The sequence below is a fragment of the Sturnira hondurensis genome, unplaced genomic scaffold (assembly GCF_014824575.4).
Source record: "Sturnira hondurensis isolate 20B ecotype Veracruz unplaced genomic scaffold, ASM1482457v3 Scaffold0017046, whole genome shotgun sequence".
In the NCBI taxonomy this organism is placed as follows: domain Eukaryota; kingdom Metazoa; phylum Chordata; class Mammalia; order Chiroptera; family Phyllostomidae; genus Sturnira; species Sturnira hondurensis.
The window spans coordinates 436,270-456,594 of NW_028089677.1; the positions used below are offsets into that span (position 1 = coordinate 436,270).

General features: G+C 46.9%; 1 protein-coding gene across 1 annotated transcript; it reads right to left on the reverse strand.

Annotated features, from left to right (window-relative positions):
* Positions 1-11,012: 11,012 nt before the first annotated feature.
* Positions 11,013-13,930, reverse strand: IVL (involucrin). The gene is made up of 2 exons (XM_037067056.1): positions 13,870-13,930; positions 11,013-12,326 (listed from the first exon to the last, which is right to left on the reverse strand). Exon 2 carries the CDS (start codon positions 12,301-12,303, stop codon positions 11,395-11,397), a length of 909 nt encoding a protein of 302 aa, XP_036922951.1. The 5' UTR covers positions 12,304-12,326; positions 13,870-13,930; the 3' UTR covers positions 11,013-11,394.
* Between the last annotated feature and the right edge of the window lie 6,395 nt (positions 13,931-20,325).

Consider the following 20,325-nt stretch of genomic DNA (forward strand, 5'->3'; position numbering starts at 1 on the left):
CATCAGTACCAGCTGTGGTTCTAAGACACTGGTTCCTGTGGTAGGGTTTTGGAGTTGGCTTACTCACTGGCTGGAAGTAAACAAGAACCTCCTTACTAGTGGTAAGTGGAGGGTAGACAGCTCTTGGCATGTTGTAGCATTGTCATTATTATCTTTTATGGTGAATTGGAGCAAGATAGAGGGAAGATGCTGCACTGGATTGTACAATATTTTTGACATTTGAAATATATGGAGGAAATGGTAACCATAAGGACAGTGGAATTGGTTGATTGTTGCTGAATGCTATTGATACTTTAAAAAGGAAAAGTGAGGACTTTCAGCCTAGATGGAGGTATAAATAGATACACTGTGCCTTCTCACACAACCAAAAGAAGGACAACAACAATTTAAAGACAAAAACAACCATAACTGACAGAAAATCAAAATGTATGGAAGTCTAACAACCAAGTAGTTAAAGAAGACAAATTCATCCAGACCGGTAGGATGGGTGGAGACAGGCAGCCAGGCAGAGAGGACTCTTGGCAAGGCGGCAGATTGTGGAGCAGGGCTTGCAGGGTTGCAATGGGTGGACCCAGGATGTGGCAGATTGCAGACTGGGCAGTCCCACATTCACATGCGGATAAACTGGGAGAAACAACTGGGGAGCCAGGTGGACTGAGCAACCCAGGGCCCCAGCACAGGGAAGTAAAGCACAGGGAAGTAAAGCCTCAAACCACTGATTGGAAACACCTGTGGGAGTTGAGGAGGCAGCTGGAGAAACTCCCAACCTCACAGGAAAGTTTGTTGGAGAGACCCACAGGGTCCTAGTGTTACAGAAAAATGATGCGACCAGACACCGAGGATTCAGGAGCACGATCTTTATTTACATGCATGGGCCCAGAGGAGGGTGATCTCCAAATTCTGAGCCCTGAACAAAGGGCTCCTAGGATTGTTATAACCTGTAGGACCTTCCTGTCTACATAGTGGAAGCAGGTTACAGAAGCGGATTGCGGAAGTTAGGTTATTTCCTTATTTGGGGATATCTGAGGTGCTGTGGCTCTCATTGTCTGCGTGGCAGAAGCAGGTTACAGAAGGGGAATGTGGAAGTTAGACTCTCCTACCGGGCATTCTTAGGCTAGCGGAAAAGGGGCTTTTCTCTATCATTCCCCCTGTGGGTGCTTAGACAGCGCTTTCGTCTGTCTCAGCATCCAATAACGGGACTCTGCTCTTGTTGCTGGAGCATGGGAATGCGGCTAGTGGTCTTCCGTACTAGTGCTCCTTCTAACTGGCTGACTACTGTTCTGATGGCCCAGGGTCCTATGGTAATGACTAGGATGAGGATGATCAGGGGTCCTAGGACGGGGGGCTAGGAGGGAGAGAAAAGTGGCCTGCCACCAGGAGGATGCTCCCGTCCCAGCCCTGGGCCGTAGTCTGTCTTTAAGTCCATTTATGCATGGTAAGTTTTCTTTAACTAAGTCACTTTTATTAACAAAATAGCAACACTCTTCTCCTAGGAATATACAGCCCCCCCCCCCCCCCCCCCCCCCCCCCCTTTTATTTTTNATTCCCCCGGCTCCCCCGTTGATGGATTCAGAGAATTAATGAGGTTTCTTTCCTCATCATTTTTCTCCTCCTGTGATTAACTATTAGGAGGGCTTCTGAGATTCCTTTCTCCTTCTGGAATCATATAAAGGACAATGGATGAAGGTCTCATCTTCTTATAACTACTTTAGGCAGGACATGGACGTTGTCCTACCTACCCTTGGGTCAGGGGTACCCTGAAAGAGGAGGAGGAGGGTGCAGCACAGAGGGAGTCCTTCCTGCAAGGGGAAGGACCTTACAGGGTCCTGGTCAATTGGCTGTCACCAGGAAGTCGAAGGCTTGGTGTCCAAAGGCTGGCATTACTGGACTGCTGGCCTTCTGGTCAGGTCATATTCTGGAGGTGACAGATTAGGCAAGAAATTGGAAGCAAATGACAAAAACAAGGACTTCTTTGGTGACATAAATGAAAATTAGACAGTTTTAAGATAGTTAGCTGTGTCATTCTGATATCCAATACTGAGCATAGTGATTTTCCTTGAACTATAATTTTTCTCCTTAAGATCACCCTCACTGTTATTACAGGGACTACTTTGGGTCCCCCTTTTGATTTTGACTGTTCATTTGCATAAACACACCAAGAGCAGCCTGGATCACTTATGATCCTTAAGTCCTCTTTGCTGGAACTCACACAGGGAACCTTTAGATTGACTTCTCAGGCTGCCCCTCAGGGCACAGAAGCAGAGCCACACATCCGCCATCTGGCTTCACCTGTACCAGTCATTTCACTCAAATCCTTGAGCCTCCATTGTGCCTATAGGTTCCTTTTAGTCATCTTTCAGGAAGGCAACCTTCGTTCCTTTCCCAAGACTGGCATGAACCACACAACCAACCAAAGTACCAGGCTTTTCTTGTGGGCTTTTGCTAGCTTCGCAAGTCAATCCCAGTTCCTCAGGGCTTTCTGGTGACGACCAGAACCCATACATGCCTCCTTCAGGTGTGACATTCCAGTAAAAGTCCTGATTAACAAAATCACTATTAATGACTGGTCTTACTGGTTTTATGGAAAGAAACCTTATGTCATTATTCATTCCTTCAGAATGCCTTATACCTTCTATTACTAACACCATGTAATTTCTTTCCAAAACTTTCATATTTCCATTTATTTTTATAACTTCCCACAGACTTTCTGTAATATTCATAAACCTTCTATAGCCTTTTTACCTATCCAGATTTATCCATAAACTCAGTATCTGGCAGCTAAAAGTCCCTAGATTCACAGGGACATTTTTCACCTTTCTGAAGCTTAGACCTTGCGAACACCCTATAAATCAGATGGTCAGCCTTGGACCTCAGTTCATGACCTTCAAAACCAGAGCCATTCCTATCAGAACCAGTTACACAGAGAACCTGACTGCTGCAGGGTCCACACAGCAGCAGTATACAGCTAAGCAGGTTTACAGAAGCAAGAAAGCAGGGCTACTGATAGGGTAATGTTCTTTTGTTCTTACTTCTTAGTTACTTAGTTGTTTACCCCTCCTTATCTTAATGCCTCAGCAAATGGACCAAGTCCCTCTGACTTGTCTGGGCTTGTCTAAACAGGTCTCCTGCTACATCTCCCCCCTTTATCTATTCTGAGGATGGGAGGAGGTCTCCTGAAGACTTAGGGGCATTCCTAATTCTAAGTAGTGCCAGCGGCAGCAAATCTGTCCAAGGTCATCCAGTTTCCTTCTCTGTGAATGATTTTAGATCTCTGGTCAGGGCCTCTCCGAGGGGAGTGGCAGAGTTTCTGAAGCACTGTGGCAGTCTGGTCTGGGTCTAAGCCAGCTAGGCTGAGAATCGTAGGCGCCTGTGACCCTGGTCTTTGTTGCCTGTCAGTGGGCTTTTTCTCTTCCATTTCAGATACAGATACAGAACAAAATCCAAAACACAGAGTTCACTGGTGCCTCGCAGAAACATGTTCCTTTTGGCCCAGTCTCATGGCAGAGACATGCTGCTTTGCCTCAGGATGAAGCACTGGTCAGCCCCAATTGACCCTTCCTAGGTCCCGGGTGGCAAAGGCATTCTCCCCAACAAACTACAGGCGACATTTCCTAGGTCTTACAATACAGGTTTATGATCAGAAACAGAACCACATGTGAGAAATTTGCTCTTTTCCCACGAAACCAGAAAACAAGTAGTTGAGGTTTCCTTTACTCCAGGTTTAAAACTTTCACATTCTTTATACATATTTCTACTTATCTAGATTTATCTATCATTCTTTTTTACTCTTGGTTCTTCTGCTTAGGCAATTTGGTGGCTCCCTGGTCCCGGGAGGTATCTGGTTTCCTGAAGGACCCACTGCCGGGCCACCCTACTGCGACATTGTCTAATTGTTTAGACAGGTAGGCTACTGGCCTTTTCCAGGGTTCATGGTCTTGGGTTTGCAGGCTGGCTGAGAGCCCGGTGGCCCCTTGTACTAAGACCTCCTTCCTGGTGGGGGGTCCGACTGGGATGGTGACTACTGAGTGTTCCACTCTGGTGTCTACCATAAAGTCAATGTCCTGGCCCCCGAATTTTACTCTGACTATGGGCTCCTGGGGACCAAGCACAATGGAGCCCAGTCCTCCTCAGTCTTGGCTGAACCCGGCAAGGGCTAATACATTAGGGTCTGGCACAGGTGGGACTGTGGGACTGTCTGACTGTCAGGCGACTCCTCCTGCCGCTTGCAGGCTGGGCAGTCCCACTTTCAGTGTCCTCGCTCTTTGCAGTGAGTACACGGATCCTTTTTTTTTTTTTTTACTTTGAAGTGTCCCTTGGGGAGCCAGCTGACCCCAAAAGTCGGCCATTCTGAGGTACAAAAAGTCTCAAGTTGTTCTGCATTCAGCGACGGGTCCTGCCCTCTAAATCTACTGAAGTTCTTGAGCATACAATCTAAGACTGTGGAAGGCCCACCTCCCACTCAGCGCAGACACACAAAGGGTGGGGTTCACTTGGTTGCCTGCTTGGCCTGCCCCCTCCCGGGGAAAAACCGCAGGTTGGGGCCCAATCTTGCTCCGTAGGCTCTTCACCCTTGGAGCCACAAACACAATCACTCTCACTTTCACTCTCAGACACTCAGAAGTTAAACATTCCCTCCCCGAGCGAGGGTCCAGTGATCGGACTGCCTAGTCTCCATCTTGGTTCTGGTCAGAAAGGGGGACTCGAACCTCCCTTCCTGGTCTCGGGTCTGGTCCCTCCCTGAGTGAGGGCATGGTGATCCGACTCAGTCTAAGTTCCTGACTCCGATCAAATTTTCTGGCTATGAGAGGTGATCAGTCTCTCCCCGGTCTCGGGTCCGGTCCCCGGGGCACTTACCAATTTCCAATTTGGTGCCTTCCGATTTCCGATAGATCATGGTTCGAAACCCTCACTTCCCATCTGGAGTTGCGGGTCGGCGTCCAGTGCCCCGACCGGTCGGGGCCTAAGAAATCTCAGGGCATGTGCTCCCCCAGTCCCCGGTCACTACTGGCTGCCCAGTCCGCCCTGTCCAGCCAGTGGCAAATCGGCCCAAATTTATGTAAGGGCACTTCCTGGTCAGGGAACCAAATGTTACAGAAAAATGAAGCGACCAGACACTGAAGGTTCGGGAGCACGGTCTTTATTTATGTGCATGGGCCCAGAGGAGAGTGATCTCCAAGTTCTGAGCCCCGAACAAAGGGTCCTTGGGGTTTATATAGTCTGCAGCTTCCTGCCCACATGGCCAAGCAGGATACAGAAGCGGAATGTGGAAGTTAGGTCTATTTCCTATTTGGGGATATCTGAGGTGCTGTGGCTCTCATTGTCTGCGAGGCAGAAGCAGGTTACAGAAGCGGAATGCGGAAGTCAGACTCTCCTACGGGGCATTCTTAGGCTGGCGGAAAAGGGGCTTTTCTCTATCACTAGAACATACATGAACCCAACCACATGGGAATCAGCACCAGAAGGGCTCAGTTTGCTTGTGGGAAGTAAGAGAAGTGACTGAAATCCGGCAGAGAGCAGAGCAAGTGCCATTGTTCCCTCTCAGACCCCTCCCCCACATATAGTGTCACAACCCAGCGACATGGGTTATCCTGCCCTGGTGAACACCTAAGGCTCTGCCCTCACTATGTAACAGGTGCATAAAGACAGAAAAATGGCCCAAACGAAAGAACAAATCAGAATTCCAGAAAAAATTCAACTAAGTGATGAAGAGATAGCCAAACTATCAAATGCCCAGTTCAAAACACTGCTAATCAGGATGCTCACAGAATTAATTGAATTTGGTTGCAAATTAGATGAAAAAATGGAGGCTATGCTAAGTGAAATAAAGAAAAATGTATAGGGAACCAATAGTGATGGGAAGGAAACTGGGACTCAAATCAACAGTGTGTGGACCAGAAGAAAGAAAGGAACATCCAACCAGAAAAGAATGAAGAAATAAGAATTCAGAAAAGTGAGGAGAGGCCTAGGAACCTCCACGACATCTTTAAATGTTTCGACATCTGAATTATATGGGAACCAGAAGGAGAAGAGGAAGAGCCAAAAATTGAAAACTTCTTTGAAAAAAAATAGAGGAAAAAACCTTCCCCAATGTGGCAAAGGAAATAGACTTTCAGGAAGTCCAGGAAGCTCAGAGAGTCCCAAAGAGGTTGGACCCAAGGGAGGACACACCAAGGCACACCCTAATTACATTATCCAAGATGAAAGATAAGGAGAGAATCTTAAACGTATCAAGAGAAAAGGAGACAGTTATCTACAAAGGAGTTCCCATAAGACCATCAGCTGATTTCTCAAAAGAAATCTTACAGGCAAGAAAGGGATGGAAAGAAGTATATTCCAAGCCATGAAAGACTAGGACCTACATCCAAGATTACTCTATCCAGCAGAGCTATCATTTACATTGGAAGGACAGATAAAGTGCTTCCCAGATAAGGTCAAGTTAAAGAAGTTCATCATCATTAAGCCCTTATTATATGAAATGCTACAGGGACTTATCTAAGAAAAAAAAAGGATAAAAAAATATGAACAGTAAAATGACAACAAACTCACAACTATCGACGACCGAACCTAAAAAAACAAAAAAGCAAAACCAAAAATGAACTAAGCAAACAACTATAACAGAGACAGAATCATAGAAATGGAGATCACATGGAGGGTTATCAGCAGGAGGGGGAAGAATGTGGGAAAAAGTGCAGGAAATAAGAAGCATAAATGGGGACTTCTGGCCAAGGTAGAGGCATAGGTAGACATACTGTGCCTCCTCTCACAACCAAAAAAAAAAAAAGGACAACAACAAATCTAAAAACAAAAAACAACCAGAACTGACAGAAAATCAAACTGTATGTAAGTCTGACAACAAAAGAGTTAAAGAAGAAACATTTATCCAGATTGGTAGGAGGGGAAAAGATAGGCAGCCTGGCAGAGAGGACTTGTGGCAAGGTGGTGGCTGAGGAGGTGGCAGATTGTGAACTGAGTAGTCCCACATTCACATTCAGATAAACCAGGAGGAACAACTAGGGAGCAAGACAGAATGCACAACCCAGAGTTCCAGTGCAGGGAAATAAAGCCTCAAACCTCTGATTGAAAACATCTGTGGGGGTTGAGGCAGCAGCAGGAGAAACTCCCAGCCTCACAGGAGAGTTCACTGGAGAGATCCACAGGATTCTAGAATGTACACAAGCCCACCCACCCAGGAACCAGCACCAGAAGGGCCCAATTTGCTTGTGGGTAGCAGGGGAAGTGACTAAAAACCAGCAGAGAGCTGAGCAAGCAGCATTGTTCCCTCTTGAACCGCTCCCCCACATACAGTGTCACACTGCAGTGAGTTGGTTGTCCTGCCTTGGTGAACACCTAAGGCTCTGCCCCTTTTATGTAACAGGAGCCTTGAGACAAAAAAAAAAAAGGCCCAAAGGAAAGAACAGATCAAAGCTCCAGAAAATGTACAACTAAGTGATGAAGAGATAGCCAAACTATCAGATGCCCAGTTCAAAACACTGGTAATCAGAATGCTCACAGAATTGGTTGAACATGGTTGCAAATTACATGAAAAAAATGAAGGTTATGCTAAGTGAAATAAAGGGAAATGTACAGAGACCCAACAGTGACAGGAAGGAAACTGGTACTCAAATCAACAGTGTGGACCAGAAAATAGAAAGAAACATCCAACCGGCACAGAATAAAGAAACAAGAATTCAAAAAAAAGAGGGGAAGCTTAGGAACCTCCAGGACCTCTTTAAATGTTACAATATCTGAATTATAGGGGTATCAGAAGGGGAAGAGGAAAAGCAAGAAATTGAAAACTTATTTGAACAAATAATGAAGGAGAACTTCCCCAGTCTGGCATAGGAAATAGATTTCTAGGAAGTCCAGGAAGCTCAGAGAGTCCCAGAGAAGCTGGACCCAAGGAGGAACACACCAAGGCACATCATAATTACATTATCCAAGAACAAAAGTAAGGAGAGAATCCTAGAAGCAGCAAGAGATAAGGAGGTAGTTACCTACAAAGGAGTTCCCATCAGACTGTCAGCTGATTTCTCAAAAGAGACCTTACAGGCAAGAAGGGGCTGGAAAGAAGTATTCCAACTCATGAAATCCAAAGACCTACATCCAAGATTGCTCTATCCAGCAAAACTTTCATTTAGAATGGAAGGGCAGATAAAGTGCTTCTCAGATAAGATCAAATTCAAGGAGTTCATCATCACCAAGCCCTTATTATATGAAATGATAAAAAATCCCAAGAAAAAGAATATAAAAAATATGAACAGTAAAATGACAGCAAGCTCACAATCATTAACAACCACACCTAAAACAAAAACAAAAGCAAACTAAGCAAACAACTAGGACAAGAATGGAGCCACAGAAACGGAGATCACATGGAGGGTTATCAAAGGGGAGGGGGAGGGGCAGAGAGGGGAAAAGATACAGAGAATAAGTAGCATAGATGGTGGATAGAAAATAGACAGGGGGAAGTTAAGAATAGTATAGAAAATGTAGAAGCCAAAGAACTTATATGTATGACACGTGGACATGAACTAAAGGGGGGATTGTGGGTAGGAGGGGGTGTGCAGGGTGGAGGGGAGTGAAGGGAGGAAAATGGGAAAACTGTAATAGCATAATCAATAAAATATATTTTAAAAATAAAAATTATTATTAAAGAAAAGAAACATAAATGGGAGGTGCAAAATAGACAGGGGGAGGTTAAGAATTATATGGGAAATGGAGAAGCCAAAGAAATTATATATATGACCCCTGGACATGAGCTAAGGTGGGGGAATGCTGGTGGTAGGGAGGGTACAGGGAGGAGGGAAATAAAGGAGAGAAAAAATGGGACAACTGTAATAGCATAATCAATCAATAAAAAAAAAGAACAGGGCAACCATGTGTGCTCTCAGCATTCCTATTCAACATCTTAATTGAAACCAGAAAAAAAAGGAAATCAATACTTCACCCTCAAAGATGGGGAGATTAACTACCCACTTGTTAATTGTGGGTTTTTCATGGTGACTTTGCTCCAAAGAATGCAGTGTAGTAAGGTGGGATGTTGCAGGGGGATGAGGAGAGTAACTTTACAATGGAGAAACCTGACACATGCTACCTCATCCAGGTCATCAAAGTGATAAATCATGTCAGTAGTATGTACAAAACATGCATATATTTAAAATGGTATTTCACCTCTGTATTCTTCTTCCTAAAAACCCATAACTCCAGTCTAATCATGAGAAAAACATCAGACAACCCAAACTGAGGAATAGTCTAAAAAAATACTGACCAGGACTGCTCAGAACTGTCAATGTCATCAAAAAAAGAAAAGTCTGAGAAACTGTCAGAGACAAGAGGGTCCAGGGAGACACAGCAACTAAATGTAGTGTTATGTGTGGGCTCCTGGAACAGAAAGAGGCATTAGGTAAAAACTAATTAAGAAACTCAGAATAAACCATGTACTTTAGTTAACAATATAGTATCAGTATTGTTTTGGTAATTGATATGAATGTACCATACTAATGTAAGATGATAAGGGAAACTGGGTATGGAGTGTATGGAAAGTCTCTGTACTATTCTTGACATTTCCATAAATCCATAACTGTTCTAAAATATAAGGTCTATTAAAAATCATAACCTAATACTTCAAAATATTTTCCACATATTTTAGGTGTTTCTAATTACTTCTGCCTCCACCCCTAATTTCTGCCACCCCCCAATTCTACCCAGACTTCTTCTTAACTGTTGTCCTGTTATGACATCTTGAGCCTGCATTCTCATCCTCTAAGTAATGAGAGGCACTGACAAGTGTTAGCCTAAAGAGGGATGTGGTTAGATTAGAATTCTAAGTAGAACACCCTGTCCTCTATGTGATGGGTGGATTATGAGGTAGATTGCCAGGGGGTAAAAAAAGCCAGCTTGAAGGCTATTGCAATGGTGCTGGTAAGAAATTATCACAGTCCAAGCTCGAGAGGTGTGTTAGGAATAGCAAAGACTTGATCACTGGTGTGGGGTACGGAGGAAGAGAGTAGGAGTGAGGAATGATGATAGTGTCTCTGGTTTAGGTGAATGCATGGGTGGTAGTATCATTCCCCAAGAGAGAGAATATCTAAGAAGGAAGGATAGTGAGTGTTGCTGGATTTGGGAGTGGAGAGTAGATGCTAGATGCCATTCAGACCTATATAGTTTGGGTGCCTATGGAAGTCTCAATATAGATGTCCCTGACATATTGTCATGCCTATGGTAAAATATCTTTGGGTAATTTGAGACAAACTGCCTGAGAGGATGTTGCTAAATAGTTAAAGGCTGGTTATCCCCAGGAAAGAGGGAGTGCCTCATCCTGAAGCCACTGATGGCAGTAAAGGCTACAGAAATGTCAAGGGAGGAGGGTAATGGTTACAATGACCTTGGATTTGTAATTTTTTTCTGCTGATCCAGTATTTTGGCTTCCATGATTCCTGTTGGGCCAACCTTTCCTTTCTTTAGTGATTCTGTCACACTTCCCATCAGAGACCAGTCCCAAGAGTCTCTTCCGTCCCCACTTTGCTCAATTCTGCTTCTAATGTTTTTCTGAAATCTTCCTTAATGAAGTAGGCAGTACATGAGACTCTTGGAAAACAGGAGGACATTCTACAGTGAGAAAACCCAGGATGGGACCAGAACTGAGGGGAGCTCCCACTTCCTGCCCATGCCCTTGGTCATGGACTGAGTTTGGGCTCCATGTGTGTAAGGCAATGCAGGGCTGAGACAGCTAGATCCCCTTCCCTGCAATCAGAGTAACTTATCTCCCCTTCATGACTTGTAAGTGTGCTTTCAGATGCATGATGAAGTTGTTTTGCTTTGGTTTGGTGTTGGATTGGTTTCATTTTTAGAAGCTATTAATAATATTGGATAGTTTGGGGAGCAGGCTAAAAGTGAAGTCAAGATGTCTGTCCCCCTTTGGGAGCTGGCCAAAAGAATCCATTGCAACCATTGACCCACACATGAGTTTTCATATGGTGAGATACACAGGAACATAAGCCAAAGAGAATACAGGATCTCAGGACTTCCAGGATTTATTCTATCTCATTGTACATACTCACAGATTCAGCTATAATACTGGGGATGAAGTCAGAGTTACTGTCGTAATTGTCCTCAGGCAGGGGCTCTGGCCACCTGAGGTTGGGATTTGGTGAAATCCAAGTCATAAGGGTAAATACTGGGCAATACCACCCCCGCCCACCACACTATCACAAAGACATGCAGAAAAACAGGGTCAGGCAAGTTCACAGATAAGGTGGGCCGTCCAGACTGGGAGACCTGAGGTAAGTGAAGCCACTGGCTCAGCTCTCTCTTCACTTGTATGGGATGGCCTGAGGGCCTCTGGGACACAGGGAGTGGTTATATATGTTTGGGGGGCCACTACACCTCCTGTTTCTTCTACTGCTCCTCTGCAGAGGGTAAGACTTCTCCCTGTAGTGGCTGGACTGGGCGGGTCTCTTGGACCTGGCCAGGACCTAGGACCAATGTGGGTTGCTCCAACTGCCCCTCCTGCTGCTCTGTTCCTCCTAGCTGCCCCTGCCCCAGGTGCTCCAATAGCTGCTCTTCTTTCTTTTCTAGTTGTTCATCTCTTTTTGCTAGCTCTTGTTCCAGCTGCTGGTCCAGGATTTTCTTCTCCTGTTCCAGCTGTTCCTTTAGCTGTTGCTCCTTTTGTGCTTTATCCTTTTCCAGCTGCTGCTCCAAGTTTTCTGCTGCTTGGTCCTCATGCTGTTCCTGTTGGTGCTGCTTCACTTCCTGCTCACATCGCTCTAGCTGTTTCAGATGCTGTTCTGGGTGCAGTTCCTGCTCCTGTGACTTTTGTTGCTGCGTTTGTTCCAGGTGCTGTTTCTGCTGCTGTAGTTCCTGCTTCTGTGACTCTTTGTGCTGCTTTTGGTCCAGATGTGGTTCCGGATGCAGTTCCTGCTTCTGTGACTCTTGCTGCTGCTGTTCCAAGTGCTGTTCCTGCTGCTGCAGTTCCTGTTTTTGTTTCAGATGCTGTTCCAGATGTAGTTCCTGCTTCTGTGACTCTTGCTGCTGCTGTTCCAGGTGCTGTTCCTGCTGCTGCAGCTTCTGGGGCTGTGGCTCACAGTCTTGCTCAGGTATCCACTTCGCAGGAGTTGTGTGCTTCTCCCCATGTTCCAAGAGGGCCTCCCTTGGCAACTCAGAGGACACCTTCTGGCATGGGACAGGCAGTGAAGTTGGCTGCTTCATTTGCTCCTGCTGGGTATCAGTGGGAGGAGAAACTTGCTTGAGGAGCTCCTGACTGAGTGCAGGGGGAAGGGTCACTGGCAGAATGTGTTGCTGGGACATCTTGAGAGCTGCTTTTGGTCAACCTGAAAAACAGAATGGGTAAGAGGACTGGCTGAAGAGAGAAAGTAGCTGAATTCCCAAGAAATCAGTGCCCAGTTTCTCAGCACCCTCTTTCTTCCCTGGGTCTGATCACTCTCCCACCACCTCCCTCTGTCATTCTCCAGAAGCGGCCAGAAACAGCAGAGAGTGAGGGTAATAATGCAGAGAGGTGGGGAGAGGCCCTCCTGGTAGCCTTCTTCTTTCCTACAAGAGGTCTGTCTCAGAGCTGCTCTGCAAGCATGGCTTGGGCACCACTTTGCCTCCTGCTTGTGACTTGTCCTTGTCTCTCCTCAATTCTGACCTTCGTTGACCAAGAAGAGAAGAGTTCTGAGATTATAGCAGAGAGAGGTAAGGTTCCTAGGAAAGAAAGGCTTCCTAGAGGAATGCTGAGTCCTGGAAACCAATAGCCCATGCTGATGGGACATGAGAAGTCATGGCGTGAGCCCTGGGTCAGAGTCATATGACTTGTTCTTGGTTTAAATCTCCCTGTGTGCTTCTTGGCAAGGTACTTAGCCCCTCTGGGCCTCAACTATCTCATCTTTAAAGTGAAAGCATTATGCTGAGCGAAATAAGCCAGGCGGTGAAAGACAAATATCATATGATCTCACCATTAACAGGAATCTAAACAAACCAAACAAGCAAGCAAAATACAACCANTATAGCAGAGAGAGGTAAGGTTCCTAGGAAAGAAAGGCTTCCTAGAGGAATGCTGAGTCCTGGAAACCAATAGCCCATGCTGATGGGACATGAGAAGTCATGGCATGAGCCCTGGGTCAGAGTCATATGACTTGTTCTTGGTTTAAATCTCCCTGTGTGCTTCTTGGCAAGGTACTTAGCCCCTCTGGGCCTCAACTGTCTCATCTTTAAAGTGAATGGGTTGGCATATTCAATTCCCAAGCTACTTTCCCTCAGGGTCCCAAGCTTTAGCTGCAGCCCCACTGCTCAGGTGAGGGGTGGTGGTGGGAAGGGCTGCAAGGTTGCTGAGAGTGGAGCTGGCTCTTTCAAATCTCCACTTTTAAGTTGGGTTTTCCTGTCCCTGTTCTGCCTGGGTTCTCCAAATAGAAAGTTTTTCCCATTCTGAAGTTTCCCCTTTTGCCACAGAACCGAAAGTTGCACGTGTTTCCCTGAAGCCCTTTCCCCCACAGAGAAGGCAAAATCACAGCAACCAAAGGCAAATAATTTTAGAAAAGAATTTGACCATATTGCCCCTGTATCCTCATCTCACCCCGACCCAGTCTCTCTGTCTCTTTCTCTCTCTCTCTCTCACGCGCACACACACACACACACACACACACACACTTCAAAATATGGTTCCAAGAAAAGATGGAACAAGAGGGGATTGTTGTCTGTTCTGTTTCTATTCCACAGCACACACCTCTCTGCCCAGTGACCTGAGATCTTCTAGAAGGACAGATCGAATCCAGCCTATGAGTGATACCTGCACCCACACTGGCTGGCCACTGTAGCCACATTTTGGCCTGCTAGAGGTCCCCAGTCTCAAGCCTGCTGCTGCTGATTAACACTTACCAGGCTCACAGTAATGATGGCTGTAGAGGCTTCTAGTGGAGTGCTGAGCTGAGCAGGTGCCTGGGCACCCTTTATACCATCCCCAACCTGGCCACCTTCCCAGGTTGAAGGAGATGAACTGGTTTCACCACTGAAGTTGGTTAACTTCCCCCAGCCCCTCCCTGACTCATTGGAGGCACCTAAAGCAGAAAACCACTCGGGGCCCCTTTTTCACAGAGAGACACAGCTCCTGCCTGGCCAGAGGGCTTTGGGGGCTCAGGCACTCTTGTCTTACTCATGACCTGGGCAGACAGATGAGGGAGGCAGCTCGGGAACTGGGTCCCTTTTCCTATTGTTTTGTGACCTCAGCCAAGCATCTCTGAATCTCAATTTCTCCACCTATAAAATGGGTTTATCCCCATTATTAGGTTAAGAGATTCATTTCCAAGGGCAAGAAATGGAACATTATGTGTTTTTCTGGAATACCCAGACCAGGGTATATTGTGTAAAATGGAAAGACTCACTTCTCATGAAGAGATGGAGTTACTGAGGGTTCTCTTGGCCATTAGCCCACAGCCCCTCTGCTCTCAGGACCTGTCTATAATTTTATTCAGTGAGGAAATAAACTCTGTCTTCATGGGGAGAGGGCTTCAGGCCTAATCCAGACTAGTAGAAGGCTTGTAGGCATCTTCTGCTATGTCCCGTGGGCTTCCCAGGCCCCATGCCCAAGGCTGTAGTTCAAAAGTTCCTAAGAACAAAAACTCAGAAACTCCAAAACATGAGCCACTCTAGGCAAGGAAACAACCATTTAATATGCAATATATAAAATAAGGATTGCTTTTTGTGATGTTAAAACACTTTTTATAATTTTTTTGAAAATGCATGAAAATATACAGATGAGATCAAACCATCTATTGCTTTCTCCAAACCATTCTCTGAAAGTTAGGTAATCTTGCAGAGTGGGTAATGCAGTTTGTTCCTCCCTGATATTGGTGGTGACCCAGAGCACCTGGAATAAAATCCGAACTCATGTCTTGGTGTCAGAGGGCCTTGCTGAGGGTCTCCCAGTAGGAACCCAGCACTCTTACACCTGGGCTTGGCGCTTGGGTCCCTGGATTTTTGTTCCTTGTCATCAGCATGAATGTCGGGGCTGCCACAGAGCCTTCCCCAACTATCCCGTCCATGGGGTTATTTTTTGGTTTGCTTCATGTCAGTAATAACAGTTGAATGCTCTTTTATTTGCATTTGGTCACTAGTTTCTTTCCTACCTCTCCCATCAAAGAATAGCTTTATAGAGCAGGGGTCAGTTTGCCTCATGTGTGTCCCACCACACCCCCAGAACCCATCATGACCCACCACGCAGAGTCAGCGCTCTGCAAATAGTAAGTGAAGGAGTGAATGAACACCACCTGGAGATAACTGCTGTTGAAGAACTTAGTGCGTCTCTGTGTATGTGTGTGTATACACAAAAGTGAATTGTGATATGCTTTTTTATGATCTGTTTATAGCTTATTTTATGAACATTATTTAAACTCACTTCTTTACAACCTAATAAATAATAATCATTAGAACAATCTGAAGACAAATATTCTTTTCTAGGGCTAATTTTGAGAAGTATTCAGATTCTTCATGGATTTTCCAAAAGTCACCTTCCTTCCAACCCCAGATAGATCAATTACAGATTACCTTTGTCAGGGACAAAGCACAGTCTGGAAAGAGAGACAGAGGGACTCCCGCCTCTGAAAGACTGCCTACCTCGTTCCTGTTCTGATCTCTGAGCCCGCATGGGACCTCTCTCTGCCTCCTCCATAGCAATGGAACCGTGTGATTTTCTGGGGCTGGTGAAGTTCTCCCCTCCACCTCACTGATGGAGAACTCAAATAGGCACCCATGGCCTTGAACCAGCTGCTGATCTCACATGACAGGAATTTGCCTCTCCCCAACCCATGACAGTTCCAGGGCAGCAGACCCTGCTCCTGGAAGTCACACCGGTCTTATGGGTTCCAGGGGCTGTGTCTGCCAGATCGGCCACCCGCCCTCTGAATCACAGCATAATGAGAACTGTAGGGGGGAGACAGTGAGTGTGAGCCTTTGGCCATGGGTAAAGTTAGGGAGTGGAAAGGAGGGAGGAGGAGCATGAAGCTGAGGTGTGTGCATGTGTGTGTGTACAGGGCTGGAGTTGGAGGAATCCTGGCATTTTAAAAGCTCAGAGGCCTCATTCTCTGTCCTCAGGTTGCTGCATTTGTGGGCCTGATATGCGTGTATATTGGGGAGATTCTCTCAGTGTCTGTGTGAGTGACCTCATAGGGTCCACATGATGAGGAGTACCTGTCTAGCCCCTGCCCAGCATAACGAGGATGAGCTCACACCCCATGACACCCGCAGAGGCCTTGACCCCAGCTCTTCCCCAGCCCAAGGAAGCCCTGGCTATTTCTCTTGCAGAGGCAGAAACTGGCAGGCTCTCTTTCTCTTGAAGTGAGATGGCCTCTTTGAGCTGTTGCTTAGCTGTTGAGGGGAGAAGGTGACTGATCACAGCACTCACTGCCCTGGGGAGGGGGGCACTGAGAACAGTTTTAATTGGCAGCATGGGTTGATAGCAGATGGTCCAGGGAATATGCCTTGGGCCAGGAGGTCTTGTGTTCCCTCCCATTTTGGGTAGCCCTGCCTAGGCTGTTTCTAGGCAAGGCCATGCCCTCACAGTCTGAGGCCACTAACCTCTAATCCCTCCCCACAGGCTGCCTCCTCCGCACAGGGCACTGTCATCCACATCATCTCTCAATCTGCAACCTGCACTAGTTGTCTTCCCACATGCTCGAGTCCTTACCATCCTCCATGGCCTCCTGAACCTGACCTTTGCCCCTCATTCCCCTTTTGTGCCCATCTGCTGCTCTGGGGGGTGGGCAAAGCAAGAAATGGACATGGGACCATGAAAGAGCCAAGAGGCTGAATCTTTCTCTGGCTTCAGTACTGGTCTGTCTGATGTGCCATTTGCACTTCTTAGGTCTTCCTCTGGCTCCCCTCCTCAGCCTGTGGGATGGCTGTTCCTGCATCCAGTCCCCAGTGTGTTACTCTCACTCTACTTGTCATGGAAGACCAAGTTTAGTCCTAGTTTTGGTGCAGCGACAGGAACAAAGGCATGAATGGCTCCTAGTAGTGGGAAAAGGAGATGCTCTGTGTCCTCTCCTCCAGCTGGCAGAATGTCGCCCTCTGCCTTGGGCTCACTGTTTGGGAATCACATTCTTTGTAGTTGATTCTCTGCACTGGAAGACAGCAGTGTGTCTGAGCTGGAGGAGCCTTGGAGAATGCATGGGGAAGGCCTTGCCCAGTGCCTAGTGCATGGGAGCTTCTGAGCACTGCAAAGTCCCCTCCACTGGGGCTCATCCCCTCTTGTGACAGGTGGGCGTTGAAGTCTGTAGAGAGGACATGAGTAGCCAAAGCATGAGGAATCTGTGATAGAGCTGGGCTGGAGCCCATGCATCCCGACCTCTTTCTGGGGACTCTCTTCCCTACCAGCCTGACTTCTCAGGTGCTTGAACATCTGATGGTCACTCTGTTGCATGAGTGACCTCAAACATCTTCTAAGTCTGAACTTGTCCTTTACTGACTGTTCCCAATGTGGTCAGTTCTGGGTGTTCTGGAGGAAGGGACAGTTTTCTTTAGCTCAGATTCAGCCAAAATGTCCTTGCAATGGTTCTCATTAGTCCAGGGAATAGACAGCTTTCCTCTAGTCTGGTGCTGGTACTGAAGTTTGTTTTTGCCTGACCTCACTTGGAGAAGTGTTACTGTTCAGGATGGGTACTTGCTTTGAGGGCAGACAGATCTGGGTTTGAATCCCACTGCACTTCCTATTATCTGGATAATTCACTTCACTCCTATGACCCTCAGTTTCTTTGTCTATAAAATGGAATATGAATACCTCCTTCAATTTCTGTAAGGATTTGGTGAGCTAATATACATGGCTAGCACATAGATTGTACTCAGAAACTAACCATTATGTTGGTGGGAGTCATGGCCAATGTCCGCTGATGGAACTCTGATAGATACAGAGTTTTAAGGATGCAAGATAGTCAAGACTCATCTCATTTTGCTAATGAAAACCCCAAAGCCCAAAAGTCAGACAGTGCCTGGGAGGAGAGTGGGGATGGAAGCCAGGCTCCTGACCTCCTATCAGCTCCTTCCAGTCTATGTGCTGCAGGCCTCAGGTGATGCTGTAGCTCAGCCACAGGACCATGTCCTCTGTGCTCAGGAGGCCTCATGTGCACTAACTGTATTCATGAGTGGCAGGCTCACTGAGGAAACCCAGTAGGTTTGCATTCTTACAGCATGATGTGCATGGTGAGGCCTGGGGGCCTGTGTAGGCAGAGGAGAGGCAGTGGCTTGAGTCTAGCTTTGATCTGGACAAAGGGGTCCAGGTGATAGAGTGCAGCTCAGATAGCCACATGAAGCCAGAGACAGACTATAAAGCCTCTGCCAGCACATAGCATGCAGGGTGACTGGTGAAGAAGGCATGGGTAGGACTCCACAGGGATGGTGCAGGGAGAGGAAGGCAGGGGGAGGGATCCAGCGGTTAGGGGACAGACAGACAAGAAGAGTGTCAAGGCCATGGGTGGATGAGATAGGGGAGGGACATTGCAGAGGAAAGAGAAGAGGCAGGTACAGAACAAAAGGGTAGAGAGGGACAGAGTTCAGCCATGCTGCCTTCCCCAGAAGTGTCATCAATGGTCAGATAAGTCAAAGGAGGCAAGGATGCCCATGTGACTTGGCTGGCCTCCTGGTTTGCACTCCCACCCCACTCCCTCCCTGCTAATTAGGGACTGGTGGGGGACACCTGATCCTTCATCATGCCTCCTGAGATGAGGAATTACTCTTAAAATTATTCCTGAAAGTGGCTGCAGAGGCCATGTAGATGCATGTGGAGTCATATGCATGCACCTGTGTTTGTGTGTGAGTGCATGGGTGTCTCTGTGTGTTGTGTGTATGTGAGTTTGTGTGTTTGTGTGTGTGTGTGTGGGAGTGAAGATCTGGGTACATATCAGGTCCTGGAGAAGACATTTTTACCAAGAGGAGTTAGTTGCCCAAATTTTCCTGCCTCTCTCAGGTCTTGCTGAGACGCCAGAGCAGCCCCAGCCCAGGTCCTTTATAAATTCATCTGTGCTCCATACAGTGGACTATTTGTCAGGAAGCTGTCCAACTGCTCCAGGCTCCAGATGGGATGGGCTGGTCCAGGGTATATATAGGGTCTATTTCTTTCCCCTTAAACCATGCTTCCCATTGCCTACCTCCAACAAACCAGACTCAGGGCAGGTGCTGTGTGCTGAGGCTCCAGATGGACCAGTGCACTGGGGAGAGCCTTGACCTAACTACCACTTCCCCTCTCAGTCTGCAGGAGAGCTCCTGCTCTCCTGATGGAGAGGCTGGTACAGAAATTGAGAGATGAGTGCAATGCATGCTATGCTCTCAACTACCTGGCCGGGGCATGGATGCAAGTGTGAGCAGACCAGGGCTACAAGAGTCTCCCTGGGGAGAAAGCAAAGGAAACAAATGTTCAAAGTCTGCTGTTTACCAGACATGGTGTTAAATAGGCTTCATCTACTATCTCATTTAATCCTCTGCATTTAACAGATGAGGAGTTAAGGCTCAGGGCAGTGCAACGACTGGACAAGGGCCCCAGAGTTGGATCAAGCATGTGTGTCTGTGCTCCCAGTCTGACCCCTCCACCTCTAAAGGCAGAAGTGTCCATCAAGTCAATAGACACTGAAGTCCTGTGTCCCCATGAAGAGTCCAGCTTTGGTACAGGGGAAGACTGGAGAGCTGCAAGCTGGAAGACAAGCAAGCTGGAAATTGTTGGAGTGGCTGAAAAGTTGTTTTCCTGCTACTCAAGTTTAACAAGAAAGCCTGCTTGGCGGGAGATGAAGGGGCAGGAAGGGGAGAGAAAGGTCAGGGGGAGAAAGGTGAACCCAGACCTCCTGTTCCATGTGAGTTCTTGCTTGCTCAACTCTAGCCTGACCGTTCTTTCTCCCTTTGTACCCCAGCCCCCAGCACTTGTCCCAGGAGCCCCAGTCACCTTAGAACAGCCTCCCAACCCAGCAAAGGGCCCACCTGTGAGAAAGCTGGTGCTAGAGGATTCTTCAGGTCACCGTCAGGAGAGGGGAAGGATCACACAGGGGTCAGTGGCAGATCTGGGCCCATCCATATCTCCCAAGTTCATGTTTACTCACTGCTGTACCTTTGTGCCTGCTATTCTGTCTGCTAAAAGTACCCTTTGCACCTTCTGCCTTATTTTTTTGTTCAACTGCACCAGGAATACAGCATCAAACAAAGCAGATAAAAACTCCACCAGCCTAAAGCTTTCATTCCAGTGTGGGAGGAAGAAGACAAGTGAAATAAACACACATCTAGACTCTAAAGCCTGTCAGAAATACTATGTAGAAAAATAGGGCACAAAAGGGGCTCATGGAATGCTAGGGGAGGGGGTGT